The following is a 27,846-nucleotide window of genomic DNA, read 5'->3' as shown; positions in this document are numbered from 1 at the left end:
TACTGTAGAACCGTGATGTGTTTAATTAAAGGGTGCTGTCTCTGACCCCACAGAGATATTGGGTAATATAGGAAATATGCAATATACTTTTTTTCTAAACTCCAAAAAGTTCTGGCATTAAAGGTGCATCTGACCGTAAGGATTTTGGGTAGGGATCTGTATTCTATTATAACACTCACTCAATTCTATTTTCTTGAATTTTAAAACTTCCATAATGTATGGGCTTTTAAGTACTCAGGGAAAGTAAGCCACAGAAACACAATTAGCATTATTTTAGCATTTGGAAGCAATCTATAATTGAAAACTCTTTGGAGTTTCCTTTCAGATCTGATTTAAAATATGCATTTATGCCACTATACTCTCACTTTTCCAATAAGTATAAACTTCTACGAGCTAGCGCTTCTGACCATGAGGAAGGTTTTATGGATAAATCCTTTATACCACACATCTAGCCTTAATCTGGGCATTGCAAGCTTCAGAACAATTTGCCACAGCTTCTAATTTTCCCAAGTGTTTAATTGTTCTCATTTTATAACTTCTGTAATTTTCTTAGATTTTATATTTTTTCTCCCTGAAGTTTCAAGAACAGTACCTACCTGCTAACAGCAAGGTTTATACTGTTTGCAGGCATACACCCAGTATCCAGCTGCAAACCTCATTAGGTAAATTATTTCTGATTCTCATCAGAATCAATCATCCTACAGAAATGTTTTCTATTTTTCCCATCACACAACTGAGCAAACTTGGGTTCAGTTTGTCCCAGGCCACATGGCTACTAAGTGACAGAGCAGAATTTAAACCCTGGAATGTCTAGTTCCAAAGTATGTTTCTTCCAAAACATCATGAGGCAAATAATTGGCCCACGCTCCAATCTCAGTCTCAACTTGAGCACAACTGGAAGAAAGACTTTAAAGCTGCTTCATCCATGGTAGAAATAAGAGTGTAATTTTTTTGGTCTTTTTTAAATGTCTATGCCAGAAATTTGACAGTATCTTTACACTTCCATAAAATGAAGATACAATATCTGGTTTTAAAAGATTCAACTTTAAAGCCATGTAAGATAGGAATTGATGTAATTTTGGTTTTGTTTTATTTTTTTAAATAAATACAAATAATTATAATTAAGTTGACTTATAACAAATACATCGAAAACCAGGGGTTTAATACCCACCTTTTACAAGCACCAACTACATTTATTGGAAACATTATCATACAAGTGGTAGAGAAAGGCTTACACCTTGTAACAACAGAGCATAAAGGGACAGAGATGAAGATCATTAATGATTTTAATTATTTTAAGGCCCATTAAAATTAGAGAAATAATCAAAGCACCCACAATGTTAAGGGTTTATTATTACAGCATTTTAGAGTATACTAGTTCATACCTTTCAATCACAGCAAGTTATTAGCAGTGAAGGGATGAACCCTCTTAAGAGGATTTTTATATCAATGATAGAGTGTTACGGACAAGACAACCTAAGTTAAAAAAAATTAGTAGCAAGCGCTAGTTGAGTTAATCAGTTAAAGACAAACTCTGCCCTTGGGAAGCTAAATGAAAAAGCAACAGTAAAGCTTACAGAACTTAGCTCGTACAATTTGCCTTGAAGGCGGAAGATTGGTTCCCTGAAATAGCAAAGAATTATATGCTTTAGTTCAGAAAAAAGTTTTTAAAATAAAGTCTGTTATTACCTCTTCTCCTTTCAAAACAATGGAAAAACTTCTAGAGCAGAGGTTTCAATTTGTTCAATAATTGTACCTCTGAATTAAAAAAAACCTATAAAATCATCATTGTTTTGACTTGAAAAGAAATAACAATGCAAATATTCATTATCACATAAAACATAAAAGAAACAGCAAACTGTCAGAGTTAATGCAATCTCTGCAGAGCGCTATTAGTCAGAGACAGCTGGTCAGCCCAAAACACAAAAACTCAAAAGATCAGATCTTCTTAGGAATTAACATCTTCATTAACCAACAAAAATTTGGTATGGCAGCGATAAATCCAACAACTGCCTTCTTTTATGAGCTGTCCCTTCACTGTTACCAAGCTGTGCAAATGTGTGAACTAGTCAGCAGCATCAGAAGCTCATGCAACTACTCACCATATTTTAACCTTGAACTGACTCACAGATTCGATGTTAAATCAAATTTAGGGGTAACATAAGCAAGCAAAGTAAGACACAAGGAGTCAATTTTGAAAAGCAGAGCAAGTAGCAGAAAAGTTATTTAAAATAAATCAATAAAGTTAAGTGCATAAAGTAGCAAAAAAAAAAAAAAATGCAACACACTCCAAAAACCTTAAAAGCAAAAACAAAACAAAAAGCTGCATTTTCAGCAAGATTTGCACATGATTAATTTGCATTAAAAAGCAGTCAATCAAGCGACTGAGTTCAAACTTTGGGGAGAGTGCATGCACTGATTATTTTAAAAATTCCTACCTGATTTCCAATTGTGTTTTTCTTGTGAACCTGACTGCTCCTCTGCTGAGCACTAAGAAAAGCAAAGGAGAAGAGCACTGAAGAAACTTTGGGAACAAGTAACAGATATTAAAATATATACAGGCTTTCAAAATATATCAACAACTGAAGCAGAGCAAACACCAAAACTCCGGGAAGGAAATTCTGGAAGCAGTTTAATTCTGGAAGCAAAACCGACTAAGGGGAATTAGTACCAATTAACAAGCCCAAAACAAAAACATAACACCACAGGATAAAAAGCTGTATTGCTACACCAGTGACAGGAGTTTGTGCAAGTATTTGTGATGTCCTAGTATGTATACAGAATAGTTGTACTGAAAATTAACAGTTAATACTTATTAAATATACATATCAAATAAATGTCATGTTCTAAGTGCTTTGTAGGTATTAGTGATTTTGATTTAAATTTTAATTTTAACCCATGAGATAGTTACTATTATTTTTCTCATTTTACAGATGGAGAAAATGAGTCACAGAGAAGCAAAGTGGCTTGCCCAAAGTCACTCAGCTAATAAGTACCAATTAGTCTGATTCCAGATCCCAAACTCTCTGTGAAATTACCCAAACTCAATGCTTTGAATTCTACATTCCGACAACTCCTACAGTGATCTCTAGCTTGGACCTTTCTCCCCAGCTCCAGACACATAAATGTTTTTGACAACTCACGCTTTCCACTTGATGTCTAATGCACATCTCAAACTTAATGTGCCAAGACTGAACTTATGATCTCTTCCCTAAAACCTGCTCCACCACAGTTTTCCCCTCCTCAATTAGTGGCAATTCCATATTTCCAAGTGCTTAAGCCAAAATCCTTGATTCTTCTCTCTCTCGCACTCCATATCCAATCACAAGCATATGCTATTGACTCTACTTTTTAATATGTATTTAAAATTCAACAATGTATTAAAATTCAACAGCTTGGGGTGCCTGGCTGGCTCAGGTGGTGGAGCATGAGACTCTTGATATTGGAGTTATAGGTTGAAACTGCATGTTGGATGTAGAGATTACTTAAAAACAAAAATCTTTTAAAAAGAAATAAAATAAAATTTGACATCTTTTTACCACCTTCATTGCTAGCACATTGGTCCAAGCCACTGTCATCTCTTACTTGTGTGGTTGTGATCACTTACTCGGGTCTCTGTTTCCACACTTGTCCCCCTAACACTGATTCTCAACACAGAGGCCAGAGTGAGTGATCCTTTTAAAAAGGGGATCCTTGCCACCCTTCCGCTCAAAACATTCTATACTACTATGCAATACCATTCTACTCAGGGTAAAAGTCCTTACAATGGTACAGGCCCTACTCAACTGACCCCCACCCTCTGCCTCTTTGAATCATCACCTCTCCCCACCTTGTTCACTGGAGAGGTCCAGCCACACCGACTCCGTTCTTTTTTTCGAGCCCACCAAGCATACTCCCACCTGAAGCCTTGATATGCTTCCCCCATACATCTGCATGGCTCTTGATGGCACCTCCTTCAAGTCTTTGTTCAAATTTATCTTTTCAGTGAGACCTACTATGATCACCCTATTCAAAATTGTATGCCTCCCTCCTCCAGGACTCTCATCCTCTTTATACTGTTCTATTTTTCTTTATGGCACTTTTCACCTTCAAACATACTGTATAGTTTACTGATTTGTGTGTCTATTTTCTGTGTTCTTCCATTAGAATGTAAGCTCCTTGTAAGCAGAGGGTTTTGCCTGTTCCATATCCCCAGTGCCTAGAAACTACTTTGGCTTCAACAAATATCTGCTGAATGAAAAGTCCAATGAGACTGATATCATTATAACATGAGCAAAGAGGCGTTAAGAGCCTGATATGACCCCGACAATTTAACCCCAGAGCCCAGAAATTTATATGTAATGTTACTGTTTCTGTCAAAAGAATTGAAGGCTTTCTTTTCAGCTAATCCATGAGTAAACACCTATTGATACAAGAAAACACAAGTCATTGGTGGTAATTCTGAGAAGACTAGTAATAACTGAATCCTCTCACTGGTTGTTTAATAGTTTATAGAAGCTGTTTTGGAGATTGATGAAATAGTCTAAAACAGAGAAAAAGTAGATTAAAGTCATTAATCAACAATTTATTTTAAAAAATTTATGTTTATTCATTTTTGAAAGACAGAGACAGAGTACAAGCAGGGGTGGGGTGGAGAGAGAGGGGGACACAAAATCTGAAGCAGGCTCTGAGCTGTCAGCACAGAGCCCGATTCAGGGCTCGAATTCATGAACTGCGAGATCATGACCTGAGCCGAAGTCAGACACTCAACCGACTGAGCCACCCAGGTGCCCCAACATTGTTTTAAGTTTATTTATTTTTATTTTGATAGAGAAAGTGAAGGTGGGGGAGGGGAGAAGGGGGGAGAGAGAGAGAGAGAGAGAGAGAGAGAGAGAGAGAATCCCAAGCAGAGTCTGCACTGACAGTGCAATGCAGGGCTCGAACCTACAAACTGTGAGATCATGACCCGAACCAAAATCAAGAGTCAGACCTTAACCAGCTGAGCCACCCAGGCACCCCAAACAAAAAATTAAAGTGATGGGATATTATGATTCAGGAGCACAGCACAAATCACACATTTAGAAAAGTTGTTCAAAATAGCAATATTTTATAATCTCCAGTTCTTCTTAAGCTGCTTCTCCTTACTCAAACTCGTGAAGAAATATATACTGCATTCAAATGAGGCTGGGGAAGGCACCAGTGATAAAAGGTCACACAGCATATGATTCCTTAAGATATTATGTGTGTATTTTTAGTTGTTTTTCAATTTGCTAATTTCAGGGTTTCAGCTTCTTCTTTCCTCATTATTTTTATTTTACTAGTTTTTAGTTAAATGCTTGCTTCCCTTAATCACTATGAAATTCATCTCTCTCCAACCATTTCTCTACATAATCCAAATTTAAATTATTCAGGTTTTTGTGGTGAAATTTTAAAGGAGACAAAGTTTGTGTTAGGCTGTGGCCAGGGGTCCGATGCTTCCACACTGACTCCTGGCTTCTCACCAGGCCCTGAAGCATGGAGTGTGTCTGAACATATTATTCCTCTGGGGCTTCAGATTTTGGCCATGCTTTCTTTCTCTAGGGACTGCAGGTTTCTCCTCTTCTGGGAAGAACTGGGACAGCTACTATTGTAGTATGACCATGCCATCTTCCTGGCAATGGTCATCCATTCCAACCACCATAATTCTCTTTTAGGGTTTTCTTAAGGGGAAATGTTTTAAAATAAATCACTGACTATTATGATCATTTCAAACTATGATAGATCCATGGGTGTTTAAAGTAGGCAAACTATTGGGGACCTTTGAATTATGTGTAGGTCCCCTTAAATCACATAAGAGAACAAAACAGAACATAAAGCAAAAGCCAGAGATTGCTGATGACTCCCTGTGCTACCTTAATAAAAAAAAATATGGCTCTTATAGTGTGTGTGTGTGTGTGTGTGTGTGTGTGTGTGTGTGTGTGTGTGTGTATTTGTGTGTATAGATAGAAACAAAGGGTGGGGGGACTGGAGTAGCTGTTTCTTAGGTTCCTTTTATTTATTTATTTCTTTTAATGAGAGAGGGAGAGTACGTGTACATGAGCAGGGGAGAGAGTCAGAGGGGGAGACAGAGAGAGAGAGAGAATATCTTGAGCAGGCTCCACACTTAGCCCAGAGCCTAACGTGGGGCTTAATCCCACAACCCTGGGATCATGACCTGAGTCAAAATCAAGAGCCTGACACTCACCAGACTGAAGCCACCCACGTGCACCTCTTAGGTTCCTTTTACATCCAAGATTCCTTGAGACGCAAAGTTATTTTCAGAAGCTTATGACCGACATTAGGTGAAGAGACTTTGCACTGACAGAAACTTTATCTACTCTGCAATCCTAGTTAGGATCTACCATATTCCAAGAATACACAAAAAGAAAAAGAGATTTATCTTATAAGCCAATCTCAAATATTACTGTTAAAACAAACACTAAATTAACTGTACTTTTGACCTAAAGAATAATCTTTTCACAGCAACTGGCCCCATAAAAATACTTATTAATGATGCATTTAGGTACTTGAAGTTACCCCATAAACAACATAATAAAAACCAAACTGTCTAGTTAGAAAACATTCTTTATCTTAACTCTTATATATGCAATGATGATTGAACTGAAAGCATTTCAAAATATTTATTTAAAAATGGGAAGACTTCTGGGAAAATGGCAGAGGAGGAGGATCCTAACCTCACCTGGTCCAACTAACACACCTAGTAACAGCCACATCAGCACAACCAAAGCAGAAAATGACCTGAAGAATGGCAGAACAGACTTTCCACAGTTAATTGTAGAGAGGAGGCCACATCAAAAAAAGGTAGGAGGGGCAAAGACATGGTGGGGAACCAAACTCCCAGTGAGACTAATCACAGATGGGAGGGACACTACAAGCACGGAGAAGATAGAGAAACAGACTCCATCCCAGGCACCCCAGGCACAGGGGACCTGCACTAGAAATACAAGTGCCCGTAACATTTGGCTTTGAAAACTAGTGGGGCTTAACTTCATGAGTTTTTTATAACCAGTGGGGCTTAACCTCAGTACTTTAAAAGTCGGCAGGCTTAGTTCTGGGAGATGTGGAAAGCAATAAGAAACTGCGTCTCTGCCCTAATGAGACAGGACAACAAACAATCCCACCAAGATATAGCACAGAAGCAGCAGTTTGAAAAGTGCATGGGGTTTATGGGCAGGAGAGTTATTTAGTAATCTCAGAATGCATGCTGGAGTGACAGAGAACTTTAGGAGACTTCTCCAAGAACTAAAGAGCCGGCAAGTGCCATTTCTTCCCACTGCCCCGCCAACCCCTGGCCCAAGCCTAGGTAGCCAGACACCTGTGAAAACCAGCTTGAGCACCCTCCACCTATCTTGTTGACACCGTGCACTTCACCCCTGCATTCTCCTGTGGATTCAGCCCATCCAACCTGCCTCATTCGGCCAGAGTCCCTCCAAAGTGGCTCCTCCTGCATCTCATCCTGCAAGCGGCCGCAAAGGGGGCTGGCAACACTCCAAGGTGACTCTTGCCCTGGTGAGAGGGGAAGAAACTACACACACCAATCCCACTGCAGCCCCAGCAGCTGGCCTTACCCCTGGCAGGCTGGACAGAGTGCCCTGCTGATCAGTGCATCTGCAGCCCCAGCAGAGGGTCTTAGTCTCACTGCCAGCCCCGCCCACCACAAAAACCTCCAAAGAGGCAGCTCGAGGAGAGAGCCCTGCAGTTTGAGGTTACTTTGCAGCCCTAACAAACAGTCCTCTGGCCTGACTGCTGACGTCACCCAGCTACAAGTCCACGGGGACCTCCAACTGGCCTCCTAACAGCACAGGGACCAAATCTTGCCCACAACAGGTAAAGTGAGCCACTGCAGCTGACTGGACTGAAGGCAAACAAGGTTTAACCACAACAGTAGGGTGTATGGAACCCACACAGGAGACACCCCTGAAGCTCCTGGTTCCGGTGAACAGAGGATATTGTGTCACAGAGCACCATAGGACCTCTTCCTCATAATATCACTACTTTCAAGATCCAGAAACATAACTGCCTTTCCCAATACATGGAAACAAACATAGATAGTGAAACAAAATGAGGAGACAGAGGAATATGTCACAATGAAAGAACAGACGAAATCACAGCAAAAGAGCTACATGAAACAAAGGCAAGCAATATGCCTGATTAAAAAAAAATCAAAGTAATGGTCATAAAGATACTTACTGGACTTGAGAAAAGAATGGAGGCTCTCAGTGAGACCTTCAAGAAAAAGATAGAAGATAGAAAACAAATAGAACCAATCAGAGATGAAGAATTCAATAAATAAAATTAAAAATACACTAGAGGCATCAATAGTAGCTTTGAGAAGGCAGAAGAATGGATCATAAAGCTGGAAGACAGAGTACTGGAAAGCAAACTGAACAGTAAAAAGAAAAAAGAATAATAAAACTGAGAATAAGTTAAGGGAGCTCAGCAACATCATCAAGCATAATAACATTTGCATTATAGGGATTCCAGGAGGACAAGAGAGAGAAAAGGGGGCAGAAAATTTATTTGAAGAAATAATAGCTGAAAACTTCCCTAATCTGTAGAAGGCATCAGATACCTGGTTCCAGAACGCATGGAGAGCCCCCAACAAAATCAACCCAAGAAGGTACACACCAAGGCACATAATAATTAAATGACAAAAAGTAGCGATAAAGAGAGAATTTTAAAAGCAACAAGAGAAATCAGTTACATACAGGGAAACCCAGAAGACTATCAGCTGGTTTTTCAGCAGAAACTCTGCAGGCCACAAGGGAGTGGCATGATTTATTCAAAGAGCTGAAAGGAAAAAACCCGTAACCAAAAATACTCTGCAAGGCTATCATACAGAATAGAAGGAGAGATAAAGAATTTCCCAGACAACAAAAGTTAAAGGAGTTCATCACAACTAAAGCAACCTTACAAGAAACATTAAAGAGAATTATTTGAGTAGAAAGAAAAGCCCATACTCAGGAGAAAGAAAATTGTGAAAGGAAAAAATTTCACAGTAAAATAGAAACATAATAAAAATTAATCACTTATAAAACTAGTATGGGGGTTAAAGCACAAAAGCAGTAAAATAAATTATATCTATAAAAATCAGTTCAAGAGATTCACAAAATAAAATAAAGTAAAATATGGCATCATATACATAAAACATGGGAGGGGAGAGTAAAAATTTAGTGCTTCTAGAATATGTTCAAAATTAAGTGACCATCAACTTAAAATAGACTGCTATATGTGTAAAATGTTCTATATGTGCTGAAGAGTAACCACAAACTAAAATCCTGGAACAGATATGAGAAAAAGAGAAAGCAATCCAAGCACATCACTAAAGAAAGCCATAGAATCACAAGGGAAGAGAGCAAGAGAAGTAAGGAACAGAGAAGAACTACAAAAACAATCATAAAACAAGTAACTAAGTGGCAATAGGTACATACCTGTCAATAATTACTTTGAATGTAAATGGACTCTAATCAAAAGACACAGGGTGACAGATAAAAAAGCAAGACCCATCAGGGTGCCTGGGTGGCTCAGTCGGTTGAGCTTCCGACTTCAGCTCAGGTCATGGTCTCACAGTTCATGAGTTCGAGCCCTGTGTCGGGCTCTGTGCCAACGAACAGCTCAGAGCCTGGAGCTTGCTTCAGATTCTGTATCTCTCTCTCTCTTTCCCCTTCCCTGCTCATGCTCTGCCTCTCTCTGTCTCTCAAAAATAAATAAATGTTAAAAAAAAAAAAAAAGTAAGACCCATCTATGGGCTAACTACAAGAAACTGGCTTCAGACCTAACGATTCATGCAGATTGAAAGTAACGGGGTGGAAAAAGCATTTACCATGCAAATGGAAGCAAAAAGAAAGCTGGGGCAGCAATATTTTTCTCAGACAAAACAGACTTTAAAACAAAGACTATAAAAAAGACAAAGAAGGACACTACATAATGATAAGGGCAACAATCCAGCAAGAGGATATAACAATTGTAAATATTTGTACACTCAACGTAGGAACAACTAAATACATAAAGCAACCATTAACATACATAAAGGAAAAAAACTGACAGTCATACAACAATAGTAGTGAGCTGTAACAACCCACTTACATCAACAGATCACCTAGGCAGAATATTAACAAGGCAACAGTGTCTTTGAATGACGCATTAAACCAAATGGATCTAAAAGATATATTTAGATTACTCCATCTAAAAACAGTGGAATACATATTCTTTTCAAGTGCAAATGAAATATTCTTCAGAGAAGATCACATGTTAGGCCACAAAACAAGGGTCCACAAATTCAAAAAGACTGAAATCATATCATGGTTCTTTTCTGACCACAATGGTATGAAAATAGAAATCAATCACAAGAAAAAATGTGGAAAACACCTAAATACATGGAGGCTACATAATGATGAATGCATCAGCCAAGAAATCAAAAAGGAAATTAAAACAAAAATACATGGAGAGAAATGAAAATGAAAACACAATGTTCCGAAATTTTTGGGATGCAGCAAAAGTGGCTCAAAAAGGGATGATTATAGCAGTGCAGGCCTACCTCAAGAAGCAAGGAAAATTTCAAATAAGCAACCTAATCTTACACTTACAGGAGCTAGAAAAACAAAGCTCAAAGCTAGTACAAGGAAGAAAATAATAAAAATTAGAGCAAAAACAAATGAAATAGAGATTAAAAAAAAAAAACCAATAGAATAGATTAATGAAACCAGAACTTGTTCTTGGAAAACACTGACAAAACACTGACAAAACTGATAAAACTTTACCCAGACTCATCAAAAAAAGAAGAGGATTCAAATAAATAAATAAAATCAGAAATGAAGGAGAAATAACAATCAATACCACAGAAATACAAAGGATTATAAAAGAATATTATGCAAAATTATATGCCAACACACTGGACAACCTACAAGACGTGGATAAATTCCTAGAAACATATAACCTTCCAAAAGTGAACCAGGAAGAAATAGAAAATTTGAACATACCCATTACCAGCAGTGAAATTGAATCAAAAACCTCAAAACGAACAAAAAAAGTCAAGACCAGATGGCCTCACAGGTGAATTCTACCAAACATTTAAAGTAGAGTTAATACCTATTCTTCTCAAACTATTCCAAATAATAGAAGAGGAAAGAAAGCTTCCAAATTCACTCTGAGGCCAGCATTACTCTCATACTAAAACCAGAAAAGGGCACTACAAAAAGAGAAAACTATAAGCCAATATCTCTGATGAACATAGATGCAAAAATCCTCAACAAAATATTAGCAAACCAAATTCAACAATACATTAAATTCACCATGATCAAGTGGGATTTATTCCAGTGGTTCATACTTGCAAATAAATCAATGTGATACATCACACTGACGAGAGACAAACAATATAATCATTTCAATACATGCAGAAAAAGCATTTGAGAAACTACAACATCCATTCATGATAAAAACTATCAACAGAGTAGGTTTAGAGGGAACACACCTCAACATAACAAAGGCCTTATGTGAAAAACACACCGCTAATATCATAATCAATGGTGAAAAACCAAGAGCTTTTCCTCTAAGAGCAGGAGCAAGACCAGGATGTCCACTCTCACCACTTTTGTTCAACATAGTACTGGAGGATGCCTGAGTGGTTCAGTTGGTAAGCAGCTGACTCTGGACTTCAGCTTAGGTCATGATCTCATAGTTCATGAATTATAGCCCCACAAAGGGCTCTGCACTGACAGCACGAAGCCTGCTTGGGATTCTCTCTCTTCTCTCTCTCTGCCCCTCCCCTGCTCTCTCTCTCTCTTTCAAAATAAATAAATAAACTTAAAAAAAAAAAAAAAACGAAAAACATAGTACTGAAAGTTCTACCCAGACAAAAAATCCAACAAAAAGAAGTAAAAAGTATCAGATTTTAAGGAAGAAGTAAAACTGTCACTATTTGCAGATGACATGATACTATATAGAAAAAACCTTAAAGAATCCACAAAAAACTACTAGAACTAAAGATGAATTCAGTAGACTCAGGATACAAAATTAATATATGGAAATCTGTTGCATTTCTATCAACTAATAATGAAATAGCAAATAGAGAAATTTAGAAAACAAGCCCATTTATAATTTCACCAAAAAGAATAAAATACCAAACAATAAACTTAACCAAGGAGGTGAAAGACCCATACTCTGATTATTATAAAACGCTGATGAAAGAAATTAAAGATAACACAAACAACTGGAAAGATATTCCATGCTCATGGATTGGAATTTTGTTAAAATATCCATACTACCCAAAGCAATCTACAGATTTCATGCAATCCAGATCTATCAATACAAATAGCACTTTTCACAGAACTAGAACAAATAATATTAACATTTGTATGAAACCGCAAGAGACCCTGAGTGGCCAAAGTAATCTTGACAAAGAAAAACAAAGCAGGAAGTATCACAATCCTAGGCTTTAAGATATCTACACTACAAAGCTGTAATAATCAAAACAGTATGGTATATGCGCAAAAAGAGACACATAGATCAATGGAACAGAAAAGAAAGCCCAGAAATAAACCCATGCTTTTATGTTAAATTAGTTTACAACAAACAAGGCAAGAAAATACAAAGGGAAAAAGATAGTCTCTTCAACAAATGGTGTTGGGAAAACTGGACAACTACATGTGAAAGAATGAAACTGGACCACTTTCTCATAACATACACAAAAATAAACTCAAAATGATTTAAAGACCTAAATGTGAGACCTGAAACCATAAAATTCCCAGGAAAATAACATAGGCAGTAACTTCTTTGACATCAGCTATAGAAACATTTTCTAGATATGTGTCCCTTGGCAAGGGACACAAAGGTAAAATTAAACTGCTGGGACTACACCAAAATAAAAAGCTTCTGCACAGAAAGTAAACCATCAACAAAATGAAAAGAAAACCTACTGAATGGGAAGAGATAGTTGCAAATGATATATCTTATTAGGGTACATATACAACATACATAAAGCACTTCTACAACTTAACACCCCAAAACCAAATAATCCAATTTAAAAATGGGCAGAGGAACTGATTAGACATTTTTCCAAGGAAGATATACAGATAGCCAACAGACACATGAAAAGATGCTCAACATCACTAATCATCAAGGAAATGCAAATCAAAACCACAATGAAATATCAGTTTACACCTGTCAGAATGGCTTCAAGCAAAAACAGAAGAAATAATAAGTACTAGTGAAGATGTAGAGAAACAGGAAGCCTCATGCAGTGTTGGTGGGAAAGCAGCCTGGTATAGCCACTGAGGAAAACATTATGGAGATTCCTCAAAAAATTTAAAATAGAATTACCATATGATCCAGTAATTCCACTAAATGGTATTTGCCCAACAGAAACAAAAACACAATTCGAAAAGATATATGCACTTTTATGTTTATTGCAGTATTATTTACACAAGTCAAGATATGGTAACAACCCAGATTTCCATTGATAGATAAATGAATAAAGATGTTTTACACACACACACACACACACACACACACACACACACACACACACACTGGATCATTACTCAGTCATTAAAAAGAATGAAATCTTGCCATTTGCAACAACATGGATGGACCTAGAAGGTATTATGCTAACTGAAGTAAGTCAGGCAGAGAAAGACAAATACCATATGATTTCACTCACACATGGAATTTAAGAAACAAAACAAATGAACACACAAAGATAAAAGAGACAAACAATAAAAAACATTCTTAAATAAAGAGAACCAACTGGTGGTTGCCAGAGAGGAGGTTGGTGGGGGATGAGTGAAACAGATAAAGGGGATTAAGAGTACACTTATCTTGATAAGCCCTGAGAAATGTACAGAATTGTACACCTGAAACCAATATAATACTGTATGCTAATTATACTTGAATTTTAAAAAATAAACTAAAAACATAAATTAAATTAAATTAAAAATATAAATAAAAATTAAAATGTACTCATGAGAAACCATGTAAGGACTTGTAAGTTAATTTAAGCCTTTGGAGATATTCTTGGTGATAGGTACCTTAATTGGTTATATCTGCAATACTGAAAACATACCTATATATAATTCTTTAATTTGACGTAAGTCAAAAGTTTTAGGGCACCAAGTTATCTTCAAGGCACTCTGTAGAAGATATAAACATGAAAAAGCCTCCAATTTTCCTACCGTAGGTAGTGAGATACATACACAAAACACAAATAACATAGAATAAGCTCTATAAGAATAAATACATGAAGTATTGGTACTGCATCAAGATAAAAAGCTTCTGCACTACAAAGGAAACAATCAATAAAACTGAAAGGCAGCCTACAGAATGGGAGAAGATAATTTGCAAATGATGTATCTGATAAAGAGTTAACATCCAAGATCTGTAAAGAATTTACCATACTCAATGTCCAAAAACCAAATAACCCAGTTAAGAAATGGGCAAAAGACATGAATAGACATTTTCCCAAAGAAGACATCCAGATGGTTGGACAAAATAAATCAAAACCACAATGAGATACCACCTCACACCTGTCAAAATGGCTAAAATTAACAACACAAGAAACAACAGGTGTTGACAAGAATGTGGAGAAATGGGAACCCTCCTTGCACGGTTGGTAAGAATGCAAACTGGTGCAGCCACTCTGGAGAACAGTATGGAGGTTCCTCAAGAAACTAAAAATGGAACTACCTTATGATCCATCAACTGCACTACTATGTATTTATCCAAAGGATACAAAAATACAGATTCAAAGGGGTACATGCACCCCAATGTTTATAGCAGCACTATCAACAATAGCCAAACTATGGAGAGATCCCAAATGTCCATCAACTGATGAATGGATGAAGAAGATGTGTGTGTGCATGCGTGTGTGTGTGTATGTGTGTGTGTGTATATATAATATATAATATGGGAATATTACTGAGACATCAAAAAGAATGAAATCTTTCCATTTGCAATGACGTGGATGGAGCTAGAATATATAATGCTAAATGAAATAAGTCAACCAGAGAAAGACAAATACCATATGATTTCTTACATGTGGAGTTTAAGAAACAAAACAGGTGAACATAGGTAAAGGGTGGGGGAGAGAAGAGAGGGAAACAAACCACAAGAGATCCTTAATGATACAGAACAAACTGAGGGTTGATGGAGGGAGGCAAGTAGGAGATGGGCTAGATAGGTGATGGGTACTAAGAGGGCACTTGTGATGAGCAATGGGTGCTGTATGTAAGTGACGAATCACCAAATTTTACTCCTAAAACCAATATTGCACTGTGTTAACTAGAATTTAACTTAAAAAAAAGAATAAATATATGAAGATATAACAGAAAGCTAAAAAAAGAGCTTCTGTTCCAAATGTAGGATATTAATTACCTTATATCTTCTTACTCTGTGTGTGTGTTTGTTGTTAATTATATAAATTTCTATTACACACAAGTCATTGTGGAAGGTTTTGCCAAACATACACATTAGGTTTATTCAGTTTAATTTTCTAAGACCTAATGATTTTAAAATGGTATAATAAGAGGTTTAAATTTTTGTAAAAATAAGAGTACAATGAAATTCACTGAAAGAAAAAAACCCATATTACCTTTTAGCTCAAAATTTATTCTGCATATTCATTTCTCTACACATACACATACAATAAAAGATTCAAATAATAAAAGAGAGTGCCAAGGGGGCGTGTGACCATTTTCCAAATAAGTCCTATGCATAGTAATTGCTCCAAATGTTCAAAGAAAAGAAAGATTATTTTGGTCTAATGTGACTTAAGATTTTCACAGAAAACTTGAAAAGAGGTTAAGCTGTAATAAAGGAAGACAACCAAATGCATTCCAAGAGAATGGAGTAGTATTAGCAAAGCCAGGAGGTAGAAAAATGAGGCATGTAGGGAAGTTGTGGAAAGTAAAACTATTATGGTGAAATTATATAATCATAGACTCAGGTTTGTAAAATGACCTTAAAAGCCATCTAGTACAATAACTGTATGTTGAGGCCAATTATGAAGAACTTGGCCACTACCTTAGAGGCAGCAAAAATATTCAAAGTTTCAGAGCCAGCAAATGGCATGATCAAAGCAGTTATTTAGTAAAAATTACCTCCCTGAAATGGGTAGTATTGACTCTTAAGCAAGGAAGACAGGAAACAGCCAGCTTCAACCCCCTCCCTCTGACTGTTGGAGTCCTGCCCAACCTTCAAAGTCAATCAGGTACCATTTCTGGATTATGCCTTCTTAGAAGGTTCCAGTTATCTTTCTTTCCCAGGAACTCCGAAAGCTCTTGGTCTGTGCCTGAATTACATAAACAGGACTTCATTATAGGCAGGTCTCTAACTCGCCTCCAACAACTTATGCTCCTTGATGGCTGATGGTGTGTTGCACTGATCTTAGTATCTTTACCTCTCTCACCACTGACATTACCTAGCCCAGTGTTTATAGTGGTTTCTTAAGAAATATTTACGAAATCATAGTTTGATACCAAGGTTATTTTTAACTAGATTATTAATGGTTTTCTGCAACAGGGAATTTAAATAATTTGACAAAGTGTGCCACAGACATGTGCTGCAGCAAGAGTACAGTACACAGTGGTCAGTCTGGCTAGAGCACAGAGCTAGGGAATAGGATAGAGAGAAATAGTGACGATAGAACAGGCTCAAGAGGTAATCAGAAGATAGATTCCACAGGACCTTGGAAACCACACTAATGAATTTAGACTTTATTCTGAAAATAACAGGGCGACCCAGAAAGAATGATAATGAACAAGACGAGAGCCAGGGAGACTGTTGTAGTAACCCAGGCAAGAGAAGGCTAACTTTAGTACATTAATGACAATGACAGGAAGAAATAGACAAATTCAAAAGCTATTACAGAGGCAGAATCAAATGGACTTGGTAAAGATGGTGGGAAACAAAGATGAGAAGAAGGAGTAGAGGATGATGCTCAGGTTTCTGGTTTGAACAACTGGGAGGTACCATCCACAGAGAGAAAGAACAATGGAGGAGGAGTAAATTCTAAGATCACATGATGAGTTTAATTTAGGAATATTTGGTTGAGGTTTCCATAGGCTATACAAGTAAAGATGCCTAGTATGTAGTAGAATATGGTACACAGTCCAGGAAAAAGCTCTGGAATACAGTTCTAGATTTAGAATCATCAGAAAAAGGTGGTAAATGAAACCATTGTAGTGGGAGGTATCGGTCAGGGATGGTGCAATGAGAAAAGAAGAAGATCTATTAAAAAATAGTGATAAAAAAAACAGTTTTTAAGCCATGATCAGAGGATAAAGAGCTCCAAAATAAAACTGAGAAGGAGGGGCACCTGGGTGGCTCAGTCGGTTGAGCGTCCGACTTTGGCTCAGGTAGTGATCTCGCGGTCCATGAGTTCGAGCCCCGCGTCGGGCTCTGTGCTGACAGCTCAGAGCCTGGAGCCTGTTCAGATTCTGTGCCTCCCTCTCTCTGACCCTCCCCCGTTCATGCTCTGTCTCTCTCTGTCTCAAAAATAAATAAACGTTAAAAAAAATTTTTTTTAATAAATAAATAAATAAATAAATAAATAAATAAATAAATAAATAAAACTGAGAAGGAGTGGCTAGAACAGAAAGGGAAACCAGGAGCCAGTGGAGGGGTACTGAAGCAAAGGGACAGACCTCAACAAGAAATGGTTAAGGTGTAAAATGAGTCAGAATTGTCTATTGGATTAACTGTTTGTCTCAGCCAAAAGCAGTCTCAGTAGAGTAGTGCGGTAGAAACAGGACTGCAGTAGGCTGAAAAGTGAAAAAGAAGTGAGAAAGAAAAAAGGGGAGTCGCAGTCAAAGATTGACTCTAAGTCAATCCATACAGGGTTCAAGTGAATCAAGGAAATGGAGTCCCTCAGAGACACAGATTCCATGGCAAATGTTAGGGTATGCCTCCCCCTGCACCACTATGCTTAGATTGTAGAGGAGACTTGGAATTAGATGAAACTTTAGTAGTAATGACGATAGAAAAAATACTAGTAAAATGGCAACATACGGACTAAAGCAGTTTAAGGGAAAGGCCCATCCTTTACACTCTGGTGACAGAGCATTCAGAGTTGACTGCATACTCCTAAAACTTCGGATTTGCTTAGCAGCAGCTAACAAAGTTATCTCCTTCTTCTCTTCCAGTAGCTACCACTGTACCACCACCAACCCACCAGTAAAGTATGGCTCACTGATGAAGGACTCAGAGCAATCAGTTGGATTCACCATACTCTAGGACTATACTATCCAATAGAGTTGCTGGTAGCCAAATGTGGCTATATAAATCAAAACTTTAATTAATTAAAATTTAATTTAATTTTCATTTCATTTTATTTCTTCTGTTTTGTGAGCCACATTTAAGCTATGCAATAGATACACGTGCCTAGTGGCTACTGTATTGGACAGCACAGATTATAAAGTATTTCTACCCATTCAGAAAGTTCTATTGGACAACATCACTCTGGAGTTAAGAAGCTCTTTCAGAATGTTCTTTTACATTATCCCAAGAAGATTATGAACACTTGCTGAGAGTCCCAAGAGTGCAGCTTATCACATGCCGACCTGGCTCCACCCAATCGGATTGAAGCCAAAAGGAGAAGAAAACTACATGATGTCAATTCCCCCTGCAGGGTATTTAGTGAAGTCATCACAAGCTAAATATTATGCAAGAACACCCTCCAGAACCTGGGGGCTTATCAAAGAAGGATGACTCACTTCTTAAGATCCATTTTAAGGATGAAGATAAAGTTCAACATAACAGATTTGAGAATGAAAGAGCAAAGTTGAAGTCTGCTTATTTTTAAAATGGTCCTTGAAACAGAATTCATGACTTATTTGAATTTGTGATACTAATGATGCCCTTGTGAGTTGTTCAGCCCTGTATTTCTACCTGGTACTAGTCCCAGTAAGCAAGCAATTCCTGAATTTGCATAAGAATCAAAAGAACAATCTTGCTACAATACCTAAATTTTGATTCCACAAGCGAGAGAACATTCTCATGTAAGAATAGGAACTAGAAACCCTATTATGATAGAATGCAGTTATGTATTGGAGGGGAAAAAAAGAACAAAAAAGGAAAAACCCAGATTGCTCTGGAATTTGATGCCAAGGTTCCCATATACCACCTTCAGGAAAATGGCAACAGAGACATTCCAGAGGATCAAGAAAGAGATAAAATGAATATTACAACCAACAGAATTTTCATGGTACTCATGTAACAAGAACTGAAATCTGCACACTATATCATTTCAACCATGAAAAAACAGGTGTTGAGATCTACCCACCCAGCAGACTGAAAAACAAACCTTGGGCTGCTGCTGGTGCCATAGAGATATTACTCTAACGGTCTGTATCTGGAGCCCATTTTTCTCTTAAACCACTGAACTTCATAAGTCTCAGTAACTCAGAAAGGCAAATTGTGCCCATAGAACAAACGAAGAAGAACACAAGAACGTGAAAGTTCACTTCCCAAGGCATTCTGCTAACACGTTTGCTTTTCTACTCAAATATAGCAGGATAACAGAAAATGAGAAGAAGTGAATAAAAGAACTGGACTAGCTTTTGCTTTCTTAAATAACAAGAACTAGTATTGTGTTTAAAAAAAAAAAAACAAAACAGAATGTAGGGTTGGTTTTTTTTTCCAACAGATAAGAATGATAAGTTAAAATCTTTAAGTCATGAGGAAAGTTGACATTTTCTCCTGAAATATAGGACTTTTAGGTTCAGAAACTATATTACAGTTGAAAGATCAAGCTTTCAGAAATCAGGAAATTCCAAAGCAAGCCTACAGCAGTGCTTACTTGGACACATTACACATGGTACATATTTTACGGTCCACGTTTAACAAATAGCTGGGAGATGAAAAAAAAGTTCCACACATTCAGCAGAGCAGAATAAGGTCTATAGCAGAAGGGAGAAGTTTGAGATGTTCTGAATGCTACTCTGAGAAGTAATATTCTGTTAATCTAGTTTTAACAATTTGTTTTTTTTTTTTAATTTTTAGAACAACAGTCATCCCAGTTGAAAAAAAATATGTGTGTGTGTGTGTGTGTGTGTGTGTGTGTGTGTGTGTGTAAAATGCTATGTCTATCACCATCCTATAAATCTGAGAGGTGCCCCCCCTCTTTTGGCAACTCTCTAAAAATCTCATGAAATAAATGCTTATTTTTCCTCAACTCCAGACCTTAATTTTCTATCTTTGGAACTTAAAAATACTTACATAATTGTCTTCAAATATGGCTTGACTTTTCTTCTTTGATGGAAACAGCATTCCTGCCAACTTTAAAATTTATAGCTACAACCATATTTTTTTAATTTTTAAAAGTACAAAAAAATACCACAACCTCTTAAGTGATTTTGAAATGAACATTTCTTCATATTCATAATTATCCATGTCACACTGAAATATACTCCAGCTCAGCATACAAATGGAAAGAACATTTACCTCTGAGTCTCATTTGGAGACAATATCAGCAACTAAAAAAAATTCCAGTAGCAATCATACTCCAGGCATCATAAATTTCATAATAAAGTAAAATGGTACAACTAGTAATCAAATTCCTCTGTGTATCTCTCTCTCTCTCTTGCTCTCCTCCCTCACTCTGTGTGTGTGTGTGTGTGTGTGTGTGTGTGTGTGTAACTCTCACTTTTACAGGCTACACCACAGTTTTCAAAAGCACTTTCATATAACTTCAATAATCTGATCTTCCAACAACCCTCAAAGGTACACAAGACAGGGATTATTTATTACTCCATTTGATAGGGCAGTAAACTGAGATACAGAAAGGCTAAACGACTTGCCAAAACCCAAAGCTCACCAGTGACAAACCCTGGGAAAAATATCCAGACTGTTGATTCCCAGATCAGTCCCTTAAAAGAAAGTTTAGATGTGCAGTTTAAATTAGATGAAAAATGTGCAAAGTTGCTAGGTTTCTAAAGCAGTTTGAACAATGCTTCTTTTTTCTCCATCATAAATGTTCATAGTCTATGTCACTGCTGGAAAAGTGGGGCAGTCACCTGGATTACAGAGAGACTGCATCAAAAGGCTGAATTTGAAAGTATTTACATTTGCAAAATTACATGCCTTTGAAAATCCAGTCCATATAATACTGTATTTGAACAGCTTCTGAGGTAGAAAATACTGAAATTTACTGGAGAAAATAAACACTGGACCATTTATCTTTAAAAATAAATAAAAGAGTAATCTAGGGGGAAATGGTTCCAGAAGACTATAGGGGTGAAATTTAAATCATAGTACTGATTACAAAACTTGTTCAAAAAAACGTGAATCCTTCCAAATTCATTATGATTTTTTTTACGTTTCCTCCTTAAATCAGGTACCACAACAGGGCAGCATTGCAACATCCTTGTCACTTTTAAGTTATGGTGTCAAGTTTACATCTACATCTGCTACATTTTCATAAGAACCTAACTGGCATTTGTAACCAATAAAAATCAGTATTAAAGGCAGCATTCTCATTATTTCAAATGACTCAAGGGTTTGCTGTTCTTTTTGATTCCTCAAAGAAGCAAGTGAAGTAAGTGGAGAATGTGTCAGCATAACTTTTTACATGTGTTTCTCTCTACTTTTCAATTATTGGGCAAGCTCCTAAAAACAAAAAAAAAATTATTTTTCTTTTTCTTATATATTTTGCCCCTAGCAACTAGTGTAGAGCTTGGCACAGGCCACATGGAGTTCACAGACTATGCTGGAAACCGGGCAGAAATTCTCAGGTTCCCCCTCCAAGCCCAGGGATAGAGAAGCGTATCAGAGTCTCGATTTCTTCCCACCAGTGATTTCACAGAAGGAATTGAGCAGTACATATGGTGACAGCCACAGGGGTTAAAAGGGAGGGAAACAGGTCTGTGTGAAGCGCCTGTGGAGAAAATACCTATCTCGAAGCTGGAGTTGGTAGTGTGGCTAAAAAGACAACTGACCAAAGGAACATATTAATCACTGTGTTCTAACAACTTTACACACAGGTCACGGACAGAAAATAGTTGAGAAAAACTAATCTACCACACAATGGATGCAAAATATACATAAACCCTTGGTAAGCCATCACAAGGACAGCCAAGTTTAGAATGAGACAATTGTCTGTTGGATAATTAGGCCTTTGCTCCCTAAAACATGTCTATAAATTATTCCTCAGGCCAATGTTTAGTTTACATCACATAATCTACATAGCGTTGCTTCTAAGTCAGAGTGTAATTAAATAAATTTGTTTTACATTCTGCTGTGTTGTATGTCTTATTTGTCCTTATTCTTAAATATATGGTTCAAGTAACAGTACATAGGCCCCTTTGCCTTATATTTTATATAAAATAGACGTTTTATGTACCTGAAGTTGAAACCATGTACATGCCACAAATATAGTTTAGAGTTAGAATCAAAATTCCTTAAAAGCCAAGAAACACTTGTTCCACTAAAGGGCAGGAAAAATGGTGAATTCAGGGTCTTGAAAACGTCACATGATGAATAACCAACCCTGAATAACAAAGCATATCTACATGACAGTATCTGTGAATACAGCAATAGAATATTAGAATATAATAGAATACACGTATGATAGAATAGCAATATATAAACAAGTTTATATAAAGTGTACACAGTTTGTAGAAAAGAGAATGTTCATCTAAAAAGATTCCATCTAAGTTTACAAAGGAGAGTTTAAAAAAAAATAGGCCTCTATATTCTGAATTAGAGATGATAAAATAGCTTTATCCTGTGACTTGCATTTGATGTTTCAAATTTATGTGAGAAAGTGTTCTCAAACATATTTTAAATGTGCATCTGTTACTGCTTATCTATGAGAGTTCAAGTACAAACTGCAGATCACCATCCAAAAACAATGAATATCTAAGACACATATAACTTCACATGCTGCACAATGAAGCAGCCAACTACTTTATCGAGAAAACATGGCCTCATGGCCATGAGGCTCAGACCTCCTACGTGGTTGACTCAGAGTTAATCCTGACACAGAATGTGCTCTCAAAAAGAGATATGGTTGTAGTAGGAAACTCACAATGTGTGACCTAGACAAACCATCAGGAGGAAAGCATGTGGCAATCAACTGTTTTACGTACTTTGCAAATCCAATGAAATCTTCGTGGTTGGTGTTGATGTAAGAGACTTGGATGTCAATCAGTAGCAGTACCTATAAGTTAAAGAGAAGCCCTTCAGTGAAAACTGATCGTAAATATTCTCAAACACAAAACTGAGTAATTGCCTACAAATTATTTATCTTTATTTAATTCTTAAAAGGATGCTTCAGTTAAAATGAGAAGTTGCATCAATTTTTTTTCATTAGACTCACAATTTTTACTCTAAATTCAGAAATTAAAAATCTACATGAAAAGTCTGAGTCCCACATGAAGACAACATGTTTATAGTTTATAGGCATGGACTCTGCTAATTTAACACAGAATGTAGGATTATTCTAGTCCTCTAAAATGTAGGCATAATGTTCAAAAGGATACACGTGTACCAATGACGGGCTGCTCAGAGCTTCCTGTTCCTGTAGGCACTATATATTAGCCATGAAATAACAATATTATCTCTTGTTTTTCCTCTTCTCTTCTACCTCTTTAAGCTCCTTCTAGGCAAGCAGGAATAACACCTCATCAACCAATTCAAAAAGGCAATATACAAATAAATAGAAAACTTCCTCAAGATCAACAGGCCTGGTTATCAAAGCAAAACTTCAGTCAGGTCTCTGCTAAAAGATCACTTCATTAGAGGGATCCTCCCTACTATCTAAACTAGCACTCGGGGCACCTGGGTGGCTCAGTCGGCCTGACTTGGGCTCAGGTGATGATTTTGCAGTTGGTGAGTTCAAGCCCCATGTCGGGCTCTGTGTTGGCAGCTCAGAGCCTGGAGCCTGCTCCAGACTCTGTGTCTCCCTCTCTATTTCTCCAGCTCCCCTGCTCATGCTTCTTCTGTCTCTCTCAAAAATAAATATTTAAAAAAATTAAAAATAAATAAACCAGCACTCTGTTTGTACCTTATTATACCGCCTTATTTTCCTTTGTAGCACTACTGCTAGCTGACATAGTAAGTTTTTACTTATTCAGTATACAGACCCCATCTGCCGTATCCATGCTCTATCCCCAGTGCCTTGAACTTCATGGACAATCAAGATTTGTCAAGGAATGAACTGAATGCATGTTCCCATAAACATGAAACATGAAAATGTTCTAATCATGAGATACTTAGAAACTTTAAGTCAGAGGTTTGGAAAGTCCCTCTGTAGAAAATATTCTTCAATAGGAGATAAGAGAGGGTAGAGCAACCAACCAGACACCGTAAGAGAGTTTTATCCCAGAGATACTCAAAGCTGAGTTCCCCTTCCTAAGTTTCCTTTTGTTCTCCCAACTGTGTCCCTTCTCTTTCTAGAATGTTTGTTAATAGGAAGAAAAAAAAAATCCAGAATCCCTGCCTACATACCTCCAGAGCTCTGCACCTTGACTTTGTTGAACGAACTTTTGATAAACATGATGAGCATATTCATGCTGCCTCCCTTCAATGAAGATGACATTTGAAGGCATCAGAGCCCTCAGGATAACAGTTCACTGACCAGGTCTATGTAATGTTCCCCAGAGGGTACTTCCTCAGGAAAGGCTTACCAGATCCTCACCCTACACGCTCACCCCAAACCAGGTTAGATAATGCTAACACTGTCATATAGACTATATATTGTATTATATTTTATATGTATATTGCACCTTATACTTTTTATTTGTGGTATATACCACAAATGTAATTAATTCTTTGTGTATATTTTGTTTGATGTTTTGCTTCCTCGCAAGACTGTAAGTAAGCTCAGGGTGCCCGGGTGGCTCAGCTGTTTCAGTGTCTGACTCTTGATATCGGCTGAGCTCATGATCTCGCAGTCATGGAACTGAGCCCTGTGTCAGGCTCCACATTGGGAGTGGGGCCTGCTTAGGATTCTCTCTCTGCCTCTCTCTCTGCCCCTCCCCTGCTCTCTCTCTTTCTCAAAATAAATAAACATTTTTTTAAAAGACTGTAAGTAAGCTCCATGGAAGCAGGAGTTATATTTGTCTTGTTCACCTCTTATTCCCAGAACGTAGCATGATACACGTAGTAGGTGCCCAGTAAATATTTGTGGCTATAAATTGATAACTGTCTACCAGCCTTGAATAAGACTTTGCTTTAAAGGGAGCAATTTATTACCACATAATCAGTAAATGGCCGCTTATTGTTGTCTCTCTGTCACTACCCAATGCTATGGGCTCTGAGGGTTTGCTTTTATGGCTAATCTCAGCTGGTCGTCTTGCTGTGAATCCCAAGGGGACCTGGCCAAAAAAAAATTAATGCATCACCCAAATCCATCCTTACTACCAAATATAAAGTCACAGTACAGGCACTATTAGGTCAGTAACGTCATACTTTTATGAAAAAGTTTCGTATCCTCAGATACAGTTTCATTTCTTGTCCTAATGAACAAAACTCTATAGAGTTAGGAGGGGTCATCATTATTACTTTATCTGTGGTATTGCCTCTATTCTCCCGACAATAAAGCCAGATTCTGTTAGATGTTATACTCCCAAATCCATTTGGCCAGGAGTTTGCATCAATAAACCATAATGTTTAAGCACAAATAAATTGTTGCCGCCATAAAGAGCAAAATATCTACATAATTCTCAGCATTGCCAAAGGTTGTCACGAATATCTTGGCTGTTCATGCACATTAACTTGGACTGCAGTATAGGAAAAAAGTGGGAAAAAAAATAAAAACTATGGCTGCTCTCATTCATATTCCTGGAAACTGGGAGTCTGTGTTCATCCTAGGAAAAGAGCCAGGTCGCATGTGGGGGATGAAAAGGAAAATAGTACATTTTTTTCTCATTTTTTCACTTTCTCAGAGTTTCTCACTGCCTTTTCACCCACAGTTATTGAATATTTAGTTAAAGAAAAAGTAAAGCTACCCCTGCTAGCAATAATCACCCACAAAGTCAGTCCCTTTAACATGCAATTACACGTGTGGAAGCACCTGGAATGATAGCAGGCACACATTTTTAAAAAACCTATGTCTTAGAAAAAAGCTCACAGATTTATGGTTGTCTATATGTTTAATATTGAAGAATTCCACCCCCCCTCCACAAGGCTTCCAGAGCAGAGGTCAGTAATAATTTCTTAAAAACTTTTAAAACCTGGGGCTCCTGGGTGGCTCAGTCAGTTTAGCAACTGAGTTTGACTCAGGTCATGATCTCAACCGCTTGTGGGTTTGAGCCCTGCACTGGGCTCTGTGCTGACAGCTGAGAGCCTGGAGCCTGTTTCGGATTCTGTGTCTCCCTCTCTCTCTGCCCCTCTTCCACCTCCCTCCCTCTCTCTCTCTCTCTCTATAAGAATAAAAAAAAAAAAAAACATTAAAATTAAAAAAAATTTTTTAACTAAAAAATAACTACAAGAACACCTCAAAGCATTTCTGGTACAAAGGCCTGGGAAAATGGGTCACTTTCTGGCCAGCTACTTTGGAAGCATCATACAACCCAAAGCAGCACGGAGTTCAACTCAAACCTGAGATCTATGCAAACTGCTACCTTCACATGTCCAAGAACATGAATGTTTTTACCGCACAGGTTGTACTATAGGTGCCAAGCACCAGCTTCTTCAAGTGGTTGGCTGATGAACTGTCAGACTAGGACACCTGAGATGGCCACTTAGTAGAGACACCTGCTCCATCCCTTATCTCCCACTTGGGGAATGAAGTGATCACTACATCAGAGTTGCAGGTGAAAGACATTTTCTCTTAAAATCAGAAAAAGGCAATTCTTTCTCACAGATACTAGGTACCACAGCTCTGTAGGAAAAACAATAAAACAACTAAAATTAATGAAGAACTCAGAACTGCATTTGGATGCTTAATTTCATCCTCATAAAATTCCTATGAGTTAACTACCATTATTATCTCACTTTAAGATGAGGAAACTGAAGTATACGATGTCAAGCACCTTATTATTTGCACAGAAAATAATGGCAGAGGTGGAATTCGGACTCAGGCAGTCTGAACCTGAAGCCCACAATCTTAACAACAGTGCTAAGTTTGATTACATTGTTTCAGTAAAGCAAAACTGAAACAGGAAACATGAAGCTAGCAACTGCTTAGATAGGAAAACAAAGGTAATTAAGATAATAATTGTACTACTTCAATATTGTTTTTACATAGGATCCCTAAGAGTTAAGTAGGATAATATTATCCTTTGAATTTTATAAAATATGGACACTGAATTAAAACTGTTATCTTATTGACTTAAGGTCAGGAGTACAGTTGATACTAGAACTTCAGTTTTCTTGGTCCAACTGCAGCCATGACATTAGATGTGTGGGGGAACTTCTGGTGTCAGGATTTTATATCTGGCTCCAGGCTTGATTTCACTAGCTCATGAGTTAACATTGATTTGTTTATCTCCACTAAGTCAGAAAGCCTATTTTCTCCTCTTTTTGGCTACTGTAGCTATCCAAGGGTGTGGAAGCTGGAAAACAAGTGAAAACTATGAATAATGGTTAATTAACTTCCAAAGCACAACGATAAAAAGTAGTAGCAATGAATCCCACAGCTCAAGCTGATAGTCAAGTTTTACTGAGTCACAAATATCCCAACCTACTGGGCCTCCATCCTGTCTCTTCACTTTCTCCTTCCACCCTCCCCACCCCGCCCCACCTCACCCCACCCCACCCCTACACGCACCCTCTGTGGCAGTTTGCCTGCGTCTCTCTCCCTGTGGTTTCTCTCTCTTCTATTTTGCCTTCTCCTTTTTCCCTGGCTTTCCCTCTCCACCTTTCCAAAATCTTGGAATTCTAAGAGGCACAAAA

At 37.5% G+C, this 27,846-nt stretch overlaps 1 protein-coding gene across 10 annotated transcripts in view; it reads right to left on the bottom strand.

Annotated features, from left to right (window-relative positions):
- Positions 1-27,846, bottom strand: part of DNM3 (dynamin 3) — a 575,498-nt gene that overhangs the window by 308,135 nt on the left and 239,517 nt on the right. For 7 of the 10 annotated variants that reach the window (XM_058702389.1, XM_058702383.1, XM_058702380.1 and 4 more), the window contains exons 12-14: positions 23,097-23,167; positions 2,439-2,490; positions 1,594-1,623 (exon numbers count right to left, since the gene is read on the bottom strand). In XM_058702389.1, coding sequence (XP_058558372.1) covers positions 1,594-1,623; positions 2,439-2,490; positions 23,097-23,167 — 153 coding nt within the window. The remainder of the gene's footprint in view (positions 1-1,593; positions 1,624-2,438; positions 2,491-23,096; positions 23,168-27,846) is intronic. The other 3 variants (XM_058702382.1, XM_058702385.1, XM_058702388.1) reach the window with 1 other exon arrangement.

This window comes from Neofelis nebulosa, chromosome 15 (assembly GCF_028018385.1).
Source record: "Neofelis nebulosa isolate mNeoNeb1 chromosome 15, mNeoNeb1.pri, whole genome shotgun sequence".
Classification (NCBI taxonomy): Eukaryota; Metazoa; Chordata; class Mammalia; order Carnivora; family Felidae; genus Neofelis; species Neofelis nebulosa.
The sequence above is the reverse complement of the archived record's forward strand: the minus strand, read 5'-3'. Positions and strand labels throughout refer to the sequence as shown.